This window comes from Schistocerca nitens, chromosome 1 (assembly GCF_023898315.1).
Source record: "Schistocerca nitens isolate TAMUIC-IGC-003100 chromosome 1, iqSchNite1.1, whole genome shotgun sequence".
In the NCBI taxonomy this organism is placed as follows: Eukaryota; Metazoa; Arthropoda; class Insecta; order Orthoptera; family Acrididae; genus Schistocerca; species Schistocerca nitens.
Genome location: NC_064614.1, coordinates 190071403 through 190088743, shown reverse-complemented (window position 1 = coordinate 190088743; position 17341 = coordinate 190071403). Strand labels below are relative to the sequence as shown.

Genomic DNA, 17341 nt, shown 5'->3' with positions numbered 1-17341 from the left:
AACGCTAGGCCTCACACCTCTCAAAAGACTCGGGATTTGATTGATTCTTTTGGCTGGGAAGTTTTGGACCATGCACAATCATCCCCGACCTTGCTCCTAGCGATTTTCAACTTTTCTGGTACCTGAAACACCATCTTGGCGGGCAGCACTTCAATGACGACGATGAAGTGAAAGCGGCCGTGAGCTCTTGGCTGTCGTAGCAGGCGGCCGAATTCTTTGAAGAGGGAATTAAAAACTTAGTTGTACGGTATGACAAGTGCTTAAATAAAAAAGGCAACTATGTAGAAAAATAGGTAAAAGTGTGTAGAATCAGAAAATAAGTTTTTTTACAAAAGTATTTGTATCTTTTTTTAAAAATAAAAACGGCCCTTACTTAAAAAACAACCCTTGTATTATTAAAAAAAAAATTGCTACAGAGGTGGGGTCAAAATAGCAAGTTACTTTTATTATAGTATAACTTCCCAGCCATTCATACCAGCTTATGCTTAATAATGGTCATTTGACTGAAACTAGTAGCAAAGCACATTGTGCAAAATAAAGGACAGCTGAAGGTTCACCATGAATTTTAAAAGTAATTACATTGAAATTGGTTAAAAGGTAAAATAATACAATGTAAGTTTCAAACCATAGCTAGTATTTTTGTTAATATCAAACCCTATTATAGTCGGTCAGGTTTTCGGATTGATGGTGGACTCCTCTTTCTGGCTTGATGAGTTCCATATTGTCTTGCTCATGAAATGATGGTAAAATTGCCAACAGACAACAGACAAACATTTGGTTTCAGTAACCAGTCAGCAGTTGGGGCAGCCAACTACCTACCTACCTACCTACCTACTACTGCCATATATATTGGTCTGCTTTACTATTGATCTAGCAGTAATTCTCATTCCTTTTCTGTGCTTCCATCATTTTCTAAAGAATGTAATTTATTAACTGTATTGTCTCCAAAAGCTTAGTATGTGAGACCTCTCATCTGTAAAATAACTGAATCAAAGAGTGGGCTACTCCTACTTCATGAGATCATACAGAATATGTTTGCTTACCTTCGCCTTGCCTCCTGCCCCCATGTGCTGCTTTACCATACTTGTAATCCTAACACCACCATTCACTTTTAAAAATATTAGTTTGGGTCGCATATATTTAAAATTACATATGATTTAAATGTTTTTTGTAGGCAGCTGTTCAGCAGCAAATCCAGCAGCAACAGCAGGTAGCAGCAGTTCAAGGAGCCCAGCAGTCTCAGGTCGGAGTTGGAGGGCAACAGCCACAGCAGCAAGTTCCACAGCAGCCTGCACAATCAAAAGAAATCAACACAGCTTCCCTCTGCCGGTTTGGCCAAGAAACTGTTCAAGATATTGTAGCCCGTACACAGGAAGTCTTCATGGCACTTAAAACAATTCAGGTTTGTGTAATCCACATTCATAACGAGTGGAAGAGAAAGTGTACTGACTCCTCATAGTTCACCTGCCCCACCTGGCTGCTGCTAGTGAACTGAGGAAGCACTGCTCTGACAGAAGTTGTTATGAGCATAAATATATATAGTGAAATAAACAAATGTGTGAACATTTGCTGTCCTTTTATGTTGTTTCTGGTTAGGCATCTGTTTGAGATCTTTGGCTCTATCCAAGTTTAATTACCATGAAAAACAAGCATATCACATAATGAAGAATCAGTTCAGAAATTATGTCCATCACATGATCTAAGAAGCATCTTATATTGGGAAAGTCAGAACTAATGTGATTTACATTTCTAGACATTCATCACTGTCACTTTGTGAATTGTTCCCAAGAAGTTGTATCATAGTGGTATTTTCCACCTGGGTAGGAAACTTCCGATTTATATTGGAGAAATGTCTTTCCTTTGGTAGAACCATAATCTCTAAAGATGGAAGCAGAGTGGCATTTCAGACAAATTCCAGACATAAACACTTAGGGCATTTTGTAGCTGATTCTGCTTGATAAACAACATAACTTGCCAGATGATGACTCTGTGATACTTTTTACCAAGTCTTTTTCTAGAATCTCTAGCATATGTTCAGAACGTGACCATCCTTCCGTGTGGGTATAGGGAACACTTAGTGTATGTATGGTGTCAACATTCAGGTTCATGTCAGCAGTTTGTGCTGGATGAAAGTCCCATTTCACAGGAATGTGATCACATTGTAGCATATCAAGTTTAAGGAAATTTATCACTAATGGATGATCATTGCAACTCAGAACTTACAGTGCCAAAGTGAGTCTAGTGGATGGAGCCACTATATCCAAAGACTCCACTACCACAATGCTTATGTGGCTTGCATAAAATTCTTAAAGAATGTACACCACTGTAGCCTATAATCAACATCATTAATGCACTAAAGTATGGAATGGCCATGTATCTAGCCTCCCTTCTGAAAACCATAGTTGGACACTGTAGTCATCATATGAACAACTCGGCTGAATTCGGAACCATACTGAGAGATGCAGCTGAAGGGCATGTAAGCTTCAACATAACATCTCTTTTCACATGAATACCACTTAAAGGTGCCTTGGTGCTCTTACCAGATAATTTTGATCTTCGAATGGTGAAGCTATGAGCTTGAAAGGGTGAAGCTGTTTGAACATGCACTCATCACAACCTAAATGTTGTGGAGAGTTCTGTGAACAAGTTGGTAGCATAGTCAGGGGCTTGTCACTTGCCCCTAGTGTTACCGGTCTCTGTACAGAGCACTTTGAGGAGATGGCACTAAAAACTGCATGGTTCAAACCTAATCACTTCTCCTGGTATGTAGACGACACCTTTTTCTATGGGAACATGGCAAGACACACATGCAGTCTACAGAAAGAAGGTGCACACAGGTCTGTACCTTCATGCAAGGAGCTCTTATCATCTGTGTTGTCAGAGTTGCTGTCGGACATGTGAATCGAGGATGTATACCCCAAGCACTTTCCACATAAATGGCTCACTGTGATGCAGAGCTCTGTGTGTGATAGGGTTGATAAAATGGTGAGGAAATGCTGTTCCAAAGTTACTATCAGAAGACTAGTACAAAATGTGGCACTGCATTCTTGCAATGCACAAAAATGTAGACACCTGGCCAACTTCATGTTTGGTCTGATCAGTCCTTAGAGGAAAAAGAGGGCCAGTGCTGAGCCAAGCTGTTTACATGTGATAAGACAGCGCCATCTGCAGCTGTTTGTCTATTGTGTGGAGTATCTCCTCAGAATCCTCAGCTGTGTACAGCACTTCCTCTTAACAATGGACCTTCTGATTTCAAGCTTTCTCCCAAATTTCCCTGGCAGAGGCATAGCAAAATGTAACGTCATGGATTTGTGAATCTGCATGAGATGTTTGACACTTTCCACAGTGGATTTACATTTACTACTAGACAAACAAGTCAGTAACTCATGAGCAATAAGATGATTTATTTTTGTCTGCAAAATTTGTTGATTGTTAGTCAGGCTACAAACTGTAGCCTAATAAGTCACTTACTTCCTCAAATGATACCGAGTGAGGTGGTTAGCACACTGGACTCGCATTCGGGAGGATTACAGTTCAATCCTGTGTCCGGCCATCCTGATTCAGGTTTTCCGTGATTTCCCTAAATCGCTCCAGGCAAATGCTGGGATGGTTCCTTTGAAAGGGCATGGGCGACTTCCTTCCCTATTCTGCCCTAATTCAATGAGACCGATGACGTCTCTGTTTGTTCTCTTCCCCCAAACAACCCAACCCTCCTCAAATAATTCTTCTAGTTTTACTGCATGAACTAGTTCCATGCTGGAAATTAAATCAATCAATCAATCAATCTTAGAATTGGGCAACAAACATGATGAAAGACTATTGAGATTGTGGATCTGTTGCCTAGAATGATTGAAAATGCTGCCAAAGCCATGGAACATAAGAGTCCTGATCCTTTATGTTAATTTGGGGTGCAAATGTGGGGACAGGAATCGAAACGAGGACTCTCCAATCGGCACAGTAGATTAAGTGGACTGTTGCAGAAGCCAGTTCAGCAGGGGCTGTTGTTGCTGCTGGTGGTGGTCACATTGCTACAGATAACATTTTTCTTGCTGTTCCTGGTGTTTTTCTTGCTGTATCAGTTGTTGCTAGAAAAGTGCCAGTTACTGTCAATGTAACTGTTCCCAGATTTTACCAATGCTACATCTACAATGATGTACAGATCATAGAATAGCATCACGACCACTGTATGGTCTATTGTGTTTTATTCTATGATCGTTATATAATGGCGTGTGACGAGGGCCTCCTGTCGGGTAGACCGCTCGGCTGGTGCAAGCCTTTTGATTTGACGCCACTTCGGCGACTTGCGCGTCGATGGGGATGAAATGATGATGATTAGGACAACACAACACCCAGTCCCTGAGTGGAGAAATCTCCGACCCAGCCGGGAATCGAACCCAGGGCCTTAGGATCGACAGTCTGTCGCGCTGACCACTCAGCTACCGGGGGCGGACTATGATCACGATGTGCAGAGTTCAATACAACCGTGTAGTGGTGTTTTGCAGAATCACTCTAAACAGTCTGTGTTACAAGCAATGGTTAGAGGTCTGCGCGGATAAGAAAAGTGCAATCCGCATCCGCACCGCATCCGCAAGGTCCTAATCCGCAACCGCATCCGCAGCAATTAATCCTCATCCGCGAGTTCCTTATCCGCATATATTTAAGTTTTGAATGAGTAATTAATAGTAATAGACAGTAGTACTTAGAATTATGGTATGTAATGACATAGTTATTGTTAGGGTGCCATTTCTGCGACAACTTAACTACTTTTGACTTCTTAAATCGCAGGAAATGCTCTATACCTACTCTAAAGCAGACCATTCCATACAGGAAAGCGTTGGCGCTCCGGAACACACACAGTAGCGGCTCGGATCTCGTGAGATTGGAAACGCTATTTAAAAAAATAAAATTCAATGTAATAGTATTAAATGATGAAAATGTGTATAGAAACAATTACATTTGGCTGCTCTTGTGCCAAGGCAGGTGAAAATGACGATGGTTTTAAACTGTTACTAGCACATTGCATCATTTACCGACAGTTTTTTTGTACTCACTGCTTGGATGTGTCAAACTTTGAAGCCATTTATGTCAGCTGATGATTATATTATAGCTTACGCGCTCAGTCCTCGTCATTTCCAGGTGAAAATATGTACAGTATTAGGCCTACACTGCAAAATGCTGGCACACCTGTGAAAAAGTTAAACTGCCAGCAATACTTGACGTTCTCTGGAAGAAATAACTCGTCTTCCGAAGAGTGACAACAAAATCAGTGGTTATAGAAATTAGGAGTGGTTGGATGAGGTAGCAGTTCCTTAGCACTCACCGCACCGTACTTGGCCCCCACATCAATAAGAAACTGTGCCGTCTCGAGAAACCCGGATCCACACATAACTTCGAATGGTAAAATGTCTTTTCTGACAAGATTGATAAGTTTTTCTGTCGCGGCTGTCTTCAAATTTGGTGGAACTTCAGGAACTTTCATGTCTCTCTTGGTATTTAAATAAGTAATTATGCTACTTTGTCGAGCCTCACACGAATGTTTTAGCAAGTTTGAAGTTCCACTTTTGTGTCCAGTGTAGGAATATACTTTTTTTACATGCAAAACAAGCCACTATATCTATTATCTTTTCGTTGCCATCAAATACGTTGCGAATTTTTTCCAAATTGGCGATTTCAATTTGTTTTCCTTCACTAATGTAAAATCACCTTTTTTCACCTTACACGAAATTGTATCCATCGATATGGTGTTCATTTGAAGAAAGAACTCTCACTGATATTTGCTACGATGCCCCTTGTCACTCGGTCACTACAAAGCACTAACTGAAGTCAGCGGAAAATTGCAGCGGGCATCTGTCTGGTAGACAGTGGGCAGGTTTGCCACCCAGAGAGCACTTCACAGGCCACACAAGACACGGTCGCGGAAACGGATTAGGCGCAGGTCTCCTGGGTACAGCTATGTCGGTCGTAGCCAGGGGCAGAGGACAACAGACATCCGCTCTACCCGGGCCCTGCAAGATTCCAAGAATGTCAACAGACTTGAAGTTTTCAACTAACATTGCAACATACGTCCTGGGCAGATGCCTTGCTCATTATCCGCAGATGACCCGCGGATATCCGCGCCGGTCACGATATTATCCGCCAAGTAACAAATACCGCGGATATCCGCATCCGCGCAGACCTCTAGCAATGGTCATAGTAATAATGGTAATAGCAGTTGACACAGGACTTCTTAATTATGAGTATGGACATGAGCTTTGTGCTTCTAGTTAGACTGCACTGCAACAAGAAGTGTGGTCAACATCTCGTGTGGTTGCTGATCATGCTGCCATCTCCATTGTTTCAGGATCACTTATTTTGTTACCTATTAATGGAGTAACTGCTGAACAAGAAGCAAATGTTGGCTTCGCTTGTGGTTGTTCATGGATGATCTTGCCCCTCTCTTCCTGTCCAATTATTTGAAAATATTGGAAAAATATCCTTCTGGACATTCACATAATTTATTACCTCTTACTAAGCCTGAGCAGCTCTTGTGCATCCAAAAGCTCATCAAGCTACAGATTCTAGCTACACTGGTGAGACATTTCATGATCTTGACTCACATCAGAATGAACAGTAATTCCTACAGCTCCAAAGCTTGACCAATAACCTCATATATTGTTTATCCATGTGACACTTCAAGAAGAGTGGACTGACTTGTTCCTTCTTCATGGAGTAATTCTTAGCAGGTGTACTTAAAACTTCTGCAGCCACGATATTTTCCCTAGGATCCATAGAATATCATCGGTGATAGCACATTTTGACAAGAATATATCATCGTACTTACTCAACACCTTTTTTTTTTTCTTTGCAGCCCCCAAATGGCACAGCACAAGGAACAAACACAAGCGCTGAAAGGAAGGCAAAACTTCAGGAACAGATCCGAAATGTTCGCATTCTTTTCAAGAGATTAAGATTAATATATGATAAATGCAATGAAAATTGTCAGGGTATGGAGTATACACACATTGAGGTGAGTACATTATCTGAGCAAAATGTATTTACAATTGACTGTAGAAGTAACATTAACAAACAAGAACACGAGGGGTGGTGGGGCAGCGGCAGCTGGGCATCTGAATGGAAATGAAATAGGTAGTATGATGTACATGTACAGACAAACGAATGATTATAATGCCAGAAAAGATGGAAGATTTATTGAGGAGAAAGAGCTTCACAAATTGAGCAAGTCTAACACATTGATCCTCCTCTGATCATTACGCAAGCAGTTATTCAGCTTGGGATTGATTGATATACTTGTCGGGAGTCCTCTGAAAGGATAGTGTGCCACAATTCTGTGCAATTGCTGCATTAGATTCTCAAAATTCTGAGCCAATTGGAGGTTCTTGAACATAATGCTCCTAACATTCTCAGTTGGGGAGAGATTCAGTGACATTGCTGGCCAAGGTAGGGTTTGGCAGCATGAAGACAGACAGTAGAAACTCTTACCACGTGGTGGCGAACAAGTAAGCCCAAAGTGGCTTGCTATGAAGGGCAACAAACTGAAGCATAGAGTATTGACATAATGGGTGCTGCGGATGACAATCAAAGCAGTTCTGCTCTGAAATGAAATGGCACTTAAGACTATCGCTTCTGATTGTCTGGCTGTATGGCAGGTGATAGGTTGGTATCTCACCGCTGTCAGGGCATCTCCAGGCATGTCCTTCTTGGTCATCGGGAGTCTGCTCGAAATGGGACTCATCACTGAAGACAATTCTACCCTAGTCAATGAGATTCCATGCCATATGTGCCCACATCACTACAGATGGGCTAGATGGTGAACAGAGGTCAACAGTGGTAGGTGCAAGGGGCACAGTGAGCTCAGGCCCCTTTATGGGAATCACTTATTAACACTATGCCATCCGGTGACACCACATTGGTGTCGTATGCATAGTATCGCTCAGTGGCTGACGACAGCACTTCAGTACCTTTTGCATTCTGTTGGTGTTTTGTTTAGGTAACAGTAAGTTAAGCACATAGTGCTTGTGCCCTTTCATAATGGCCGCCAAAAAAGACGATGTGATTATTTACGGTAAATGCGTGGATGTCTTGTGATGTTCTGGACAACTTGGCCGATTGGGAAGAAGACATTGGATATCAAAAAAATGAAAGTGAAGCAGAGTTGTTGGAAGGTAGTGAAATATGTCAAAGAAGAATTTGGCGAACACTACGGTTGCCAACTGATATGGATGATGCCAACTGATATGGATGAATCAGACGAAGAAGACGGTGCATAGTGGTCAGACTTTGATTTACCGAGAATCAACAATAAATTTGAAGGATCTCCAGGTCCAAACATTTCCTAGAGATAAACAGAGCGTTGAGGATATCGTAGAATTATATATGGGAAATGATTTAGTTGAATATATTAGCAATGAAACCGACAAGTACTACAGTCAAAATTGCAATAGAAGGAAACTGGATTTAAAAAATGCCAAATTTGTCGATGTTACGGGGCCCGAACTTAGAAAATGGTTTGGGCTTGCTATCCTTACGGAAATTGTAAAAAAAAAAAAAAAAAAAAAAGGCAACGATCAGTGATTATTGGCCAACGAATCCGTTGAAAGACACAACAGTGTTTTGCAAAATGTCACACAACAGATTCAAACAAATATTATAATTTTTACATTACTCCGACAACAGCAACAAACTGGATAATGCTGACCAGCTTTTCAAAGTGCAGTTCGTAATTGGTTATTTTTCCAAAAAGTTCAAAGAAACTTTTAATCTAAGTCAAAACATCTCAATTGATGAAGGAATGATACCCTAGTGAAGACGGTTAAATTTTAAAGTTTACAATCTGTCGAAAATTATGAAATATGGCATACTCACTTGTATGCTGTTTGATTAGAGTACGGGATACATTTCCTCATTCGATATATTCTGGCGCTGGACAGCCTTCAGCAAAAACAGTGCTGGAACTATTTACAGCTTCTTATTTAAAGTGGCATCACCTCCACATGGATAATTATAACAACAGTGTAGAACGTGCAGAGAAGTTACTTGAAAAGAAAATTCGAGTTTGTGGAATGATACGGCAAAATAGAGGATTTCCGGAAAAATTAAAGCATGCCAAAAGTCAATGTAACTGTCTCCCTCTAGTCAACAGTTAAAAAGATTATGCAGCACATATTTACACTGGCATCCCTCAAACATTCAGAATGTGCAGCAAATGGGGCTCAAGATAGGCTACAATGCTGTGATTTTGCCAGTCATTTTTTTCGCACAAATGAAAATGGATGACTTGGGGCCAGGGAATATTCTTTGGATGGATGAGGTACATTATACTCTACACGGTGCCGTGAAGGAATAGAACTGTCACATTTGGTGTTCTACTCTGCCACATATTGTGCAGTAACATCCACTGCACTCAGCTTATGTGACTGTGTGGTGTGTTTACTCAAGCTCCTTCAGTCTCTGTCTGTTTTTCATCCAGGAGATGACACATTGCAAGTTCAGCAACAGCCGCATGTTGTGTGGACCTCCTCCTGCAACACTTGACTGATTCATTACAAGAATGGAAATGTCACACCATATTTTCATGCAAGATTTGCAACACCACATGTCACTTGCCAGATGAAGGATTTGCTTAGAGAAACTTTTGGTAACGACGGCATCGTCTCTTCACAATTGAAAGATGTGTGACCTTACAGATCTCCCAACTTCAATCCATGCGACTCCTGGTTGTGGGGATATCTGAAAGATCGTGTCCATCCTGGATTTACTGGGACTCTTTCTGATCTGAAGGATAGCGTACATAGATACATCACTCTGATAACAAGGGATTTGCTATCAACTATCGGCCATGCCATGTTACATATGCAGCATGTTGCTGAGTGAGGACACAGTACTGAATGTGTGTCATAACTCGTGACCATCCTAGTAAATGTGCCAGAACCAACATAACCATCTGTCTGATCATTTCTCCCTCTTTTATGCAGCCATGCCACATTTTGACTGCTTACAGTGCCATATTTTCTCCTGGTGATAGAAAGTGTAACTATTATTTTTTCCAGTATACTCCGCAAGTGCACCTATTAATGAACATACGAAGATGTTGCAGCATCCTGCAATGTAGGCAGCCAGCACTGTGGCACTCGGAACACCATTAGTTTAATTATAAGCGCACAATATGAGGTACTTAAATGATCAATGTGACAGACTGAGTTACCGGTACTGGAGAACTACTATTAATATTATTAAGTAAAACTTTCTGTGGGCCAAGTTGGCGTACTCAGGGACAAGTAGTTGGCTGTTCGAATGAAACAAAAATGCTATTGATCACTATGAAATTTCAGTCTCTTTAAAAATATGTAGGCCAGAAAAGCAATATTCACTCACATTTACTTTTCAAAAATGCAAAATTAGCTTAATTTTACCCAAGAATATTTGAACATTACGGTTTAAAGTTTTTAAAGTACAGAAGCTGTAGGTGTTTAATGTAACTAAAATTTGAAAGGTTGGATGCCAAAAATATTTGTTGCGGTTTCAACCATCATGCTACAAAATAGCATAAATGACCTCCCTTGTGAAGATATTTGCGTAAAAATTGTGAGAAATATTGATGTGTGCAGTGTTACAGTTGGCGAGCACATTGTCATTCATGCATTGTAAACTTTTTGCAAAATGCATTTGATTTTGGTTCCAATAAAGTTCAGTGATATTCTTTAGGACATAAATGCTTGCTTTTTTTTTAATCAAAGGTTTTTTTGTGTTACCTAAATTACTTTCTAGGTGGAAAATAAATAAATAAATGGCGTGTGACGAGGGCCTCCCGTCAGGTAGACCGCTCACCTGGTGCAAGTCTTTCAATTTGACGCCACTTCGGCGACTTGCGCGTCGATTCTAGGTGGAATTGTAACTTGTCAGCACAGGTTTGAACCTGAATCGAAACAGCAGTCTTAAATGGAAACATTTGTGTTCATCCACTGAGAGAATTTTCAAATCTTAGTTGTCTGCAAGTGAAATGTTGTTAATGCTTTTCTGGGACTCACAAGGCCTAGTATTTTGTGACTGATCAGGAGGCTAACATAATTTACTGTGAGCAGTGTATATCACTCTAAAATTCTTCTAAATAAAGTGAAAGGAAACATGTTAGTGGATAAAAAATTTAAGTTGTTGTGTGTTGCTTCATACATATTACCATCTTGATTTGAGGAGAATCATTTTAACCGTACATACAACACAACAAATAAAAATAATTTTATGCTACCCACGCATCAGTTGAAATTATGTGCACGGACTCCACAGTATATGGGGATGACAGTATACAGCAAATGAGTGGGCAGACATATTTAATATGAAGTCAGAAATGTTAAAAACGAGGCTACAGCAGATTCTGTGGGAGAAATGCTACTATTCAATAGAAGAATTCATGGAGGATGAAATGATAATGTCAGCAAGGGGTAATTGTTAGATTTTATTGTGTGTGTGTGTGTGTGTGTGTGTGTGTGTGTGTGTGTGTGTGTGTGTGTGTGTGTGTGTGTGTAGAACAAAATTGTATTATTACTATGATGCTGTTTGTTAACATCAGCTGTTCTTTGTTTATGGTGAAATTTTAGCACAATTTGACGTGTCTCCTGTAACTGAATCAAATGATTCAGATTATGTATGTTATGAGACAAATAAACCACAATTCACAAGACCTCGAGCTGATTTTCATTGAATGTGTCTCGGAGGGAAATACTAAATTGCAACTTTTGACAGATTGCTTGTTGAAGTTAGGATTGTGTAAAACATTTGAAGGGCATGCTTTCCAAGCAGTTCAGTAAATAGTTCGTGGTTCTATGTACAGGGTGATTATAATTAAAGTTAAACTTTCAAAACACTGTAGAAATAAAACCACTGGTCACAATGGTGTCAAATTGCAACAGAATATTATTGAAGAAGGAGCAAAACGTATGCAGAAGGGAAAAAAAATTGTGTGAAAATTGATCAATAGACGGTGCTGTATGTGTCAGATTAGCTAAATGAAAACAACTGTCATGCGCGCGACCCATTGAAGTTGGTATAAACACGCCAGGTACACGGCTTTTCCTCCTTTCACGTCTGCGATGGTAGCCATGACTGTCTCAATGCAGGATTGCACTCTACTTGTAAAGCTGTATTACAAGGATGATGACTGTGCACACGTTGCTCTGTAGATGTTCTGGACACTGAAGGGTTCGAAAAAAGGCGTTGGTCTGATGACTGTCGTGGGTCTGGAGAAAACGATTCAGAAATTCAAAAAGACAGGTTCTTTTGGTGTGCAACATGGTAGAGGGAGGAAACTGATTAGACACCAGTGGAAGCAATGGCCAAGCAGAGCAGGAGGAGGTTAGTGGTGGTGTGCAAATGTGTAGTGCACGGAGAATTGCCCGAATGTTGGACATAACTGTGAGCACGGTGCATAAAATCCTATGAATCATACTTCTTTGCTATCCGTTCAAAATTATCCATGTGCACAAGTTGTCTTGCTGGCCTGCCAGCAAGAGAGACCTTTGCTTTAGAATTTCTTGCTCGCATGGAAGTGGAAAATTATTGGCCATGGAAGATTTTGTGGACAGACGAAGCCCCCCTTCTATCTGACAAGATATGTCAGTACACAGAACTGGTGAATTGAATATGGGCAATGGAAAATCCACACGCAAATCAACCAGTAGAACTTCATCCTGAAAAGGTCACAGTCTTATGCGGGTTTACAGCATCGTTTATCATCGCACCATATTTTTTCAAAGAGACAGGTGCTTCCAGTCCTATTACCTGTACTGTCACTGGTAAGTTCTAAGAGTGTCTTTTGCGCAACTACATCATTCCAGCTCTCCAACAGCATGGATGGGATTATTTTTATGCAAGATGGCACACACCGCACATTGCAAATCCAGTTAAGCAGCTGCTTGAAGTGCCATTTTGAAAATTCTAGAATTACCAGCTGCCATTTCCCTACAGCCTGGCAGTCACGCTTACCTGGTCTTAATCCATGTGACTTCTGGCTGCGGGGCTATCTGAAAGATGTTGTTGGGATTCCAAACTTTGCTGTGTTGAAGGCACGCATTGTGCAACACATTCTGAACGTGGCACTGGGAACACTTCAGTCAGTTGTGGAATGTGCTGTTTCTGATTTCAGCTTGTTGCAGAAAATGGTGGACGACATATTGAACATGTTTTGCGCCAGTCACACAGAAATTGATAATCTGATTTGATTTTGATTGATGCATTTTATGCAGTTCTTGGCCTCAGGACAGTTAAAGAGATCTTCCCCATCCAATGCAATGTGGTGCATGGGCTTACGCAGCTAACAGTATCACACCTGTACATCCATGCACATGGAATATTAGTTTGTTAAACATCAAACATGCACCTTAGGCATTGTTGTATGATTCATTTGTCATTTGTAGTTCACCAATATTAAATTATAATGCTTACAGCACCATCTATTGCTATATTTTGTAACTATTTATTTTTCTTCTGCCATACGTTTTCCCCCTTCTCTGATAATATTCCATTGCAATTTGATGTCATTCGGACCAGTGGTATTATTTCTACAGCGGACTGAAAGTTTAACTTTAATTATAATCACCCTGTATATATGTTTAACACCTTTATTACTAGTGAAGAAATTGCCATTGAAACCTTTTTACTTTCAGCTGGTATTTATTTTATATATGTGTATTGCAAGCATTTAATCCTTTATAACTTATTCCAGTGGTATCATTGCTACTAATAAACTTTCAACAACTTTACAGAGCTTAATTCCGTTAAAAGAAGAATGGGATATGAAATCAGATGAGAAGAAAACATCGGAATCATACCGTTTAGCATGTGATGAAAACAAAGAGATTATGGAGGTATGGTTCTCTCATTGTTAATTGTATATTTAATTACCGCTATTACTGCTTCATAATGTCTCAATGTATCTTTTTTAAGTTCATTTTTATGTCATCATTGAACATTGAAGGTTACAGTTGCTATTTATTTGCAGTACTAATTTTATATGTTAGCAGTACTTAAATTAGCTATGAAGAGGCATGTAAGGTCTAGTTCACTCGCAGTGGGACCAAAACAGTTCAGACGAAAAATGATCTCAAAGCTAAGCTTCAATCTAAAATTTGTCAAGGGATCAGTCATCTGCCTATTTGCTAATTGATCATGGTGCTGAAGAAGAGAATAATAAAGGCTACAATACTAAATTAAATTTTCCACAATTTTGGTAGAATGGGTTATTTGCTAAATCTGTTTGTTCATTTAAGGTGGTGTGGGGCGGGGGGGGGGGGGGGGTGAGGGGGTGGGTGGGTGGGGGGGCTTTTTCTTATGAGCAAAAATCTCTAGTTGTTCCAGGAGATCCATTTTTATTCCTTTGTTTTGCAGCTTGTAGGATATGGAGGTTTGTTTTGATGTTTGTAACTGAATGACCTATTTGTGCTAGGTGGGCTGTAAGACTAGGTCCCTTAAATTTGTAAACGTAGTGCATTTGTGTTTTCTTTGTATTGGATTTCAAAATTTTGTCCTGTAGTCCCTATGTAGTAGCAGGAGCAACTGTCGCAGGATAATTTATATGTACCAGATTTTTGAAAAGGTGCTATAAGCTATTTTGTTTTGTATTTCGTTGGTTGTGTGGTAACCTATTTTGGCTCGGTGTGATTTAAACCATTTTGCAAGTTGGTATGAGATGTTACTGAGGAATGGTATGGAGATATATTTAGTTTCTTCTGCTATTGATGACAGTGTTATTGACACTGTTTGCTTGGTTTGTATATTTTCATCTAATTTTTCAAATATGAATGGGTCATAAGCATTTTGTTTAGATGGTTGAGTGCTGATCCGAAAACTGCTCGTCTGTGTTGTTTTGGGTGGCATGATGTGTTATTTATAATGACATCTGATATAGTAGATTTTCTATAAATTTGGGATTTTATGGTTATGACAGGTTATGTTTAGGTCAAAAAAATTAATTACTTCTTGTGTTCGGTGTTCAACTGTAAATTGTATTTTGGGATGTGTGTTATTAAGATGTCATCAACATGATGTTCATAATAAATGATCCTGCCATTTTCAGTATTGTTTGCTATGAGCCCGCCCCATCCAGTCGCCACTCCCATCATGCACTGGTGCTGATGCTTGCAGTGTGGTTTCAGTTGCCCGAGACTGCAGTTGTATGTGCAAGTTCCGTGTTTTGTTGTTGTTGTTGTTGTTGTTGACTGAGACCTTAATGGCCGAAAGCTATAATTGTGAGAATCTTTCTGTCGCGCCTATCTGCGACTCAGCATGTCTGCTATGTGGTAAGAAGCAACTTTCCTTCTGTAATATTATCTTCCTTTCTGGATTTTCCATTCTTAGATTTGGTTTCCATATTAGTAATGTAGACTCCCGCCTTTATTATTTTTGTTGGAATTTTGTCCCAGGCTACAGATTTAAGATTCTTTAGGGATTTTCATAACATTAGCCACTTCATAGCAGAATGCACGAGTAAATTTGAATTCTCCTGGTCTGTGTTGCGTTATTTTGGGACTTACGTGTGAAGCAAGGAGATAATCAGTTTTGTTTGCAGTTACAAAATACTGGTAGAGTTCTCAACGAATGTCTATAACAATGAAAATAAACAGTTTTTGACAATATAATGTAAATGGATAGATCAAAAATCTACTCACCAAGTGGCAGCAGGAGAATAAACACATAAAAGGTTATACTTACGCGAGCTTTTGGAGCCAAAGTATCTTACTCATGGCAAGAGGACACACTGGCTCTAAAAGCTTGCATAAGTATAATCTCCTTTTATATATGTGTTATCCTGCTGCTGCTGCTGCTGCTGCTGCTGCTGCTGCTGCTGCTTGATGAGTAGATTTTTCATCTGTCCAATTACATTATATTGTCACACATATGTCTGGAGTTCGTAATCATTTCCCCCTCAATTTCTAATTTAGGATTAAAACTTAGTTTTTTCAGCACCTATTTCAGTCTTAACAATCTGCCATACAACTTTTCATTTATTTGTGGCATTTGACATGTATTTACTGTTCGCCATTTGTTTTGCCAGTTTAACTACTCTACCAAATATTCTTTTGTATTTGTTTACATACTGGACAAACTCTCCATCAAAGTTGTTCTTTGCTTCCATGTGCAGTTTCCTCTTTCTAATTCTAGAGAGACAGATACCTTCAGTTATGCACAAGTCTTTCTTACAGTTTTTGTGATGTGCTGTTGTAAAGGGGAAACATTAATTGAAAACACTCATGAATTCTGATACAAAAGTGTTGTAATTTGGTGTGTACCGAATACCAGTTGCTGATCAGCTGGGAAGCTTCATTTAGTCTCAAGATAAATCTACTTATATTTTGTTGGCTGAAGTTCCTGACTCATTTCACTGTTAACAGCTTTATCTAAATTTGACAATGAGATAGGCCGGCTGAAGTGGCCGTGGGGTTAAAGGCGCTGCAGTCTGGAACCGCAAGACCGCTACGGTCGCAGGTTCGAATCCTGCCTCGGGCATGGATGTTTGTGATGTCCTTAGGTTAGTTAGGTTTAACTAGTTCTAAGTTCTAGGGGACTAATGACCTCAGCAGTTGAGTCCCATAGTGCTCAGAGCCATTTGAACCATTTGGCAATGAGATAAAAGCAGCTGGATGGTCAGATATCCATTAACAAGGTTGCCACAATTTCTGGAAATCGGAGAATTTCAAACTTATTAGGGAGATTTGAAGGAAAAAAAAAACACACTGGAAAAATCTTTTGTCTCAGAAGATGAAATGGTTTGTTTACCAAGATGTCGTGCATCGTCACTGGTTGGGTGCAGCTGAGTACGTGCGCTGCTTCCCTACTCCCTCATTCGTACTGCTTCTCCCCTTTCTACCACTCCCCTCAGTTTGCAGTCAGTGCTGCCACCACTTCTTGCCACTAGCCTAGCAGCTGCTAACGAGAGGCAGGGAGGTGTGAGGAGTGGTTTGTTTGGATCTGATTCTCAGAGACTGTTGATGAAGTGGCCGGAGATGGCAGTCAGGCAGTCATGTGCGTGCTCTCTCTCTCTCTCTCTCTCTCTCTCTGTCTTCCCCCCCCCCCCTCCCCCCCCCTCCTCCTGCGGGTCCGGGGTAAGAATAGGCCCGAGGTATTCCTGCCTGTCGTAAGAGGTGACTAAAAGGAGTTTCAACCGTTTCGGCCTTCCATGTGATGGTCCCCCTTGGGGTTTGACCTCCATTTTTCAAAATTCTACAGAAGTACGAGCCTTTTGGGGAAGGACGCCTTACGTGGTGTATCACTAGTCCTCGGAGCACTAAGACCTTGGTACTCAGCATTGTAACGGCGTTGTAACCACACCCACTATTCCTCAAATTTGGCCTAA

The 17341-nt window shown here is 40.3% G+C and overlaps 1 protein-coding gene across 2 annotated transcripts in view; it reads left to right on the top strand.

Annotated features, from left to right (window-relative positions):
• Window positions 1–17341, top strand: part of LOC126245231 (mediator of RNA polymerase II transcription subunit 30-like) — a 93245-nt gene that overhangs the window by 43123 nt on the left and 32781 nt on the right. For both annotated transcript variants that reach the window (XM_049948298.1, XM_049948299.1), the window contains 3 exons: window positions 1175–1402; window positions 6848–7006; window positions 13755–13856. In XM_049948298.1, the coding sequence (XP_049804255.1) occupies window positions 1175–1402; window positions 6848–7006; window positions 13755–13856 (489 nt within the window). The remainder of the gene's footprint in view (window positions 1–1174; window positions 1403–6847; window positions 7007–13754; window positions 13857–17341) is intronic.